This window comes from Hylobates moloch, unplaced genomic scaffold, assembly GCF_009828535.3.
Source record: "Hylobates moloch isolate HMO894 unplaced genomic scaffold, HMol_V3 SCAFFOLD_23, whole genome shotgun sequence".
Classification (NCBI taxonomy): Eukaryota; Metazoa; Chordata; class Mammalia; order Primates; family Hylobatidae; genus Hylobates; species Hylobates moloch.
In genome coordinates this window covers 4,956,462-4,962,461 of record NW_026652298.1, presented here as the reverse complement: position 1 = coordinate 4,962,461, position 6,000 = coordinate 4,956,462, and the positions used below count along the sequence as shown (strand labels likewise).

At 41.3% G+C, this 6,000-nt stretch overlaps 1 protein-coding gene across 1 annotated transcript in view; it reads left to right on the top strand.

Moving 5' to 3' along the window:
- The first annotated feature begins 840 nt into the window (after nt 1-840).
- CDC20B (cell division cycle 20B) overlaps nt 841-6,000 on the top strand; it is a 64,013-nt gene continuing 58,853 nt past the window's right edge. Inside the window, exons 1-4 of the mRNA XM_032144918.2 lie at nt 841-875; nt 1,186-1,211; nt 3,167-3,331; nt 3,611-3,673. Coding sequence (XP_032000809.1) covers nt 3,269-3,331; nt 3,611-3,673 — 126 coding nt within the window. The 5' untranslated portion in view covers nt 841-875; nt 1,186-1,211; nt 3,167-3,268. The remainder of the gene's footprint in view (nt 876-1,185; nt 1,212-3,166; nt 3,332-3,610; nt 3,674-6,000) is intronic.

Genomic DNA, 6,000 nt, shown 5'->3' with positions numbered 1-6,000 from the left:
AAAGGGTCTGACGAAGCTGGGGGAAGGAGGAGGTTGGGAGAGGGGATTGAAGGGAGTGTACTTGGTATATTGCACATTCAGTGCATATGCCGCTGAAGCGAGCCCATGTATATGGCATATTTCTGAGATATTTAACATTCTTGATGTTTAGAATGAAAGTGTAATTAAAAAAAAAAAGAAATCGCATTTGGGAAGCTTGAATATCCTCTTGCTTCCCATTAACAGGGACCTACTCAGATTCTCAGAGCATCGGTGACTTTGAGAGTTAAGGGAAGCTTTTCCAAATTCTTTCTCTCCCTTCCTCCACTACTCCACCTCCGCTCGCTCCCGTCGCCTTTCTTTTCTCAAAATCCTTCTTGTTGGCCTTTGTCGAGGAGTCTTCTTCACAGCCTTTCTCATTGTCACATCCTCCCTGCAAAACTCATTCTCAAAGAGGAAACATTTGAAAGATAGTAAAGCTACTCTCAGGCGCGTAAATATTTGAATTAGACATTGTTCCTAAACCATATTTGATAAAAATCATGATAATATGTTTACAGGATGTTTCTGTTTTCCCCAAACAGTCTTACCAAAGTGCTTTTTATTAGAATGACCACATGATGTTAAATATTTTTTCATTTTGAAATAATTTCAGGCTTAGAAAAAAGTTACAAAAATAGTACAAATAATTCCATTATATCCTTCACTCACCGTTCATAAATCTTAACATTTTACATAGCCATAGTACAATAATCATAACTAGGAAATCAGCATTACTACTACTCTATTAACTAATCTGCAGATATGGACCAATTCAAATTTCTACAGTTATCTAAACAATATCTTCTTTTTTGTGGTCCAGGATTCAATCCAGGACCTCGCAATGCATTTGGTTGGTAAGTCTTGTTTCTTTTGATCTGTGACAGTTTCTTAGTCTTTCTTTATTAATGCCCATGATACTTTTGAAAAGTACTGGCCAATTTTGTGATGTCTTTTAATTTGGGTTTGTCTAGTATTTTCTCACTATTAAGGTTATGCATTTTGTGGGGCAAAAATATCACAGAACTGATGTGTCCTTCTCATGAGGCACAGTATGTCAACATGTCTCACTAATGGTGATGTTAACTTTGATCACTTGGTTAAGGTGGTCTCTGCCAGTTTTGGCCAGTGAAAAGTTGTGATTTTAATTTTTGTGTTTAATTGTAGGAGGAAGTATTCTCATCATATGCAAGGTAATTTTAGTATTCTTGACAGTTATTACTGTAATATTTGCCAAGTGGCGAGTTTCTGTTTCCACCATTCTGAAGTTAAGTTTTAATCTGAATATTCAACTGCATAATAACTTCCTAAAGATATTTGACTAATACTTTTCTACTTCACACCAGGGGAAAAAAAAGGCATTTGGAGGCTGTGTATATGTATGCTGTGGAATTAATGGCTAGAATGGAATTTATAAATGTATTTTTTACAGATAATTGCATTCTAAATGAATAATTCACTATTCTTAGTACTTGTAAGAAACTGGATGCTAAAAATCCCAATTTACATGGATTTATGAGCTTATTAGTTGAATTGCTTTTATTCTGTGTTTATACAAAATGGTTAAATGTAAACTATATTTAAAAATAGAACAAAGATAAAATGTCCTTCGTATTATTTCCAATATACTTTGAGTTTTAGTTGGCATTTGCAAAACTGATCATTTAAATTAACAATGCATCTGACTCTCATCCAATAATAGTTTACTTTTATTTAGTCTTAATGTTTGCTGAAAGGATTTACTGGAATTTGGAATGAGTACTCCACTGCAAGGAAAATAGACTTCTTGTGGGTGAAACTTAGAGATCTTTTAATCCACTAGTTATTTAACTATCAAACATTTTGATATATGTCATTTGAAGATTAAGTTACCCTATGCAGCATTATTATTGTACGTAGAAAACTGGTCTAAGATTGGGTCTTAGTTCTAATGCCATTTTTTCTCGCTTTCAGTATGAAGGAAAGCAGGGGAATGAGTTTTAGTTTTGTTTTTTTTTTTTGGATCACTGACCCTTTTGAGTATCTGCTATCTATGAACTGTTTCCCCAGAAAAACACACAAACTCACATTGCCTTAGAGCAAAATACAATCCAATGTCATAAATGGTTGGGGGATTAGCAAGGGAGGGACAAACAGGCTGCCAGGCTGTCAGAGGCTTCCCAGATGCAGTGTCCCCTCCTGCCATATGGCACAATTCGGCTCTCTTGGCAGCTCAGATGGGCAGCTAAGGCTGCACAGCCCATCTGGTTCCCTGTCATTTCCCGCCAGACCTCTTCCTCAACCCTCAATATCTTCCTCTCCCCCTTTATCACGGAGTCCCCAGTGTGTTCAGCTTTCTGGCCCCCTCTTCACGCCTTATGAGGTCCTGCCTGTCACTGGTTCTTTCACTACCTCTTCACCTCTCTCACCTACCTCCCGCTAAGGAACAGGGCTCAGAAGCCCGAGTGAGAGGACCTGACCACTTCCCAATGTATAGAGCAGGGAATAATTTATTGCATGAATATGTCAACTCTCTCCCTTTTGATCGGCATAGAAATCTTGCCACGTTTTCTTGCCCGTCTGAAAACGAAGAGCTGACGAACACGCATCACATCAATAGCTGACACAGCGATTACCAACGGACAGAGGCCAGAGAGCTGTGCACGCTCCTATCCTGCAAAGGCAGGGTGTGGTTGGAGAAAGAGAAGTGGGAGCCGAGGAACAGGGATCAGGGCCGTTATAAGGAAACAGTCTTGTTTCTGAAAATGGAAAGATCGTGAACTCCCAGAACCCGCTTCTTCGCCCGCCAACCCCTCCGCCTCCTGCCGCGGTGGCAGCCCCAGGCACCAGGCCTAGCCGCAGGCCCGCCACGGCTCGCGGCAAAGCTTGGCGCCCGGGTGAGCGCCTCGGCCGGAGGCGGTGGCGGGGCGGGGCCCAGAGAGGGCCGACAGGGGCGGGGCCGCGGCGCGCGCCGGGGAATCCCACTCGGGCTCTGACGTCACCTCAGCGCCGGCCAATAAGAAGCCGGCGAAGGGGATTCCCGCGCCAACTGCCGCCCCGCAGGCTTTTTAAATGGTACCCTGGGGAACACCTTGCAGCAGCGGTGAGAGGAGTGGGGGACCTGGAGGGAGGTGGTGAAATAGAATGGTCCTGGGGGACGGGACTCCAGGGGTTCGACGATTAGGCGTCAAGACTGACTTAGACCTGGGAAGAAAACCAGAGGCAGTCGAGCAGAGAGGCCAAACGCCAGGCAGGGCGAAGTCAGCTGGAGATGGAGTGGAAACTGGAGCGCATCGCGCCTCGGAGGGTCCGCACGGAAGAGGAGATGCTGTGGGTGAGTAACGCCCTTTTCTGCATTCTCCCTAACTCTCTAATGCGGGCCCGAAGGCCCTGTTCGTAATATCTGTTTAGGACCAAGAGGTGCTACGAAACTCTAAGCCCTGGTCATAAATTTGAGTGATGTAATTTAGTTATATTCTGAAGGTGCCTAGTTGCCAAAAAAAGAAAAAAAAAAGTGTAATCTGACAAGCACAGGATCTAGAAAAATTCCACACCTGAAATTATGATTTTCCTAAGTAGTTTCTCTCTCAATATGTTATCTGTGTTTTCAAAGGAAAGTATCATGCGTGTGCTCTCCAAAGACTTGAAGCAGAAGAGAAGTCAAGACTCCGCCAAGGTGAGTGTCCAGGGCTTGTTCTTGTTCTCTGTTTTAATTCTGATCTTGAACAAACGAATTCTTGGTAAATAATGTATTTGTAGGAAGTATGAGCTGGTCTGAAAATACAAGAATTTACAGTATCTTATTACATACTGAAAAAAATTTCTTTATGAAACTGAAGATCCCAGACAAATAATGCAATCATTTGCATCTGAATCGTACTTTCTAGTTTTTGCCTCCACAGCAAAGGATAAAGCTGGGATGTGTCAGGTAGGCAGTGTATTGCTAGCGGCTGTTAATAATTTCAACAGTTGCTAGTTGCACTCCTCTCTGCAGCATTCAGAAGCACGCCCCCCAAAGAAATGGAAATGGTGCCATCTTGTGGACAATGTGGAGAAGTGGCGTAAACCATGGTTCTTAACGTGAGAAATTTAAAGTTGATCCAATGTAGTACCTGTTCTCCTTGAAAGACCAAACCCAAAGGTCTTTAGTGTCTCTTGTAATCAGTGTAAAAGGAAACAAATTTAAATGGTTTTATAAACGTGTTTCATAAACAGCCTTCATCTGCTTTAAATCTCTGTCACCGTTTACCATGCTTCTCTCTAGGCTCAATACTTCATCTTCCTTTGACCTGTACTCATAGATTGTGGTGCCAAATCCACCACCATTTTAATAGATTTTTCTAGATCTTATATAAATTTTGCAACTAGGCACTGTGGCTCATGCCTGTAATCCCAGCATTTTGGGATGCTGAAGCAAGAGGATCACTTGAGGCCAAGACTTCAAGACCAGCCTGGACAACACGGGGAGACCTTGTCTTTACAAAAAAACTGCAAAAATTAGCTGGGCGTGATGACATGTGCCTGTAGTCCCGGCTACTTGGGAGCCTGAGGCAGGAGGATCGCTTGAGCCCAGGAGTTCAAGGCTGCAGTGAGCTGTGATTGCACCACTGCACTCCAGCCTGGAGGACAGAGCCAGACCCTGCCTCTTAAAAAAAAAAATTCGATATTCAAGTGGTAACATCCTATATTGAATACATAATTGGATTTTCAGAACTCGATTACTAATGTCATTTCTAGTAGGAGAAAACTAATTACATTTAAGCCCTTACATTTCTTAAATACTTTAATGTTGATTTTTTTCCCCCAAACACTGCTGCAGTTTTGTGTCATGCACAGCTTACGTATTATCAGGACTCCTAGATATTTTACTGTCTAATACAGACAAGTAATCTTTGGATCAGTAAATAGAAGTGATTTGAAAAGCTATAGTTACGTAACTTTTTATTTATTTTTTTGAGACAGAGTCTCACTTTGTTGCCCAGGTTGGAGTGCAGTGATGCAATCTCGGCTCACTGCAAACTCTAGCTCCTGGGTTCAAGTGATTCTCGTGCCTCAGCCTCTTGAGTAGCTGGGATTACAGGCAGCACCACCACGCTGGGATAATTTTTGTATTTTTAGTAGAGATGGGGTTTCACCATGTTGGCCAGGCTGGTCTCGAACTTGTGACCTTAGGGGATCAGCCAACCTTGGCCTCCCAAAGTGCTGGGATTACAGGTGTAAGCCACTGCGCCCAGCCTACAGTTAAGTAACTTTTAAAATTCATTTGTACTGTAGTAACATATCTTTATCCAAGCATTTAATTTGGAAAACCTAAGTGTAAGTATTCTGAAAGTTTTAAAGTTTTTGTTTAACTTTTATGTTTTTGACTAGATTCAAACAAATATTGATTTTATTTCTTATAGTCTTGAAGTAATACATTTTGTCTATAAGTTTTTTTTAATGTGACTATTAAGATTAGAGTTCGGCCACTGTGTTTCATGTTACAAATTTAGCCTCAGTGACTGCCTGGGCCACAAGAATCGGCGGTGACCTGAATCAGGTAGGCAGTGTATTGTTAGCTGGCTGCTTGGGTCAAGTCAGCAGCCACAACTACCCTGCCACTTGCTTCTGGATAAATTCTTCTTGTCAATGAAGTGCTCTGGATACCTGTGTGTGATGAGCTGGCAGTGTATTGTTAGCTGGTTGAATATGTGAATGGCATCGGCTAACATGCAACTGCTGTCTTATTACATATACAATGAACATCAGAGTGTAGCTAAATCTGTAATTAGGGTGTGTTTATGTGTACTTTCTGCTATGAAGCAAGCCACTATTTACTATAATATATTATTGCCATTAACTTATAGTACAGTAATACTTCTAATACAATGGACAGCTTTATAATGGTAAGGAAAGTACCACAATTACTTAAATTTTTTTCCTTTTAAGAAAAATTTACTTATGCCTGCTTTTCCGTAACTAAAAATTTTTAAGAAATATTTTTGGAGTCTTTGGAGTCTTTCG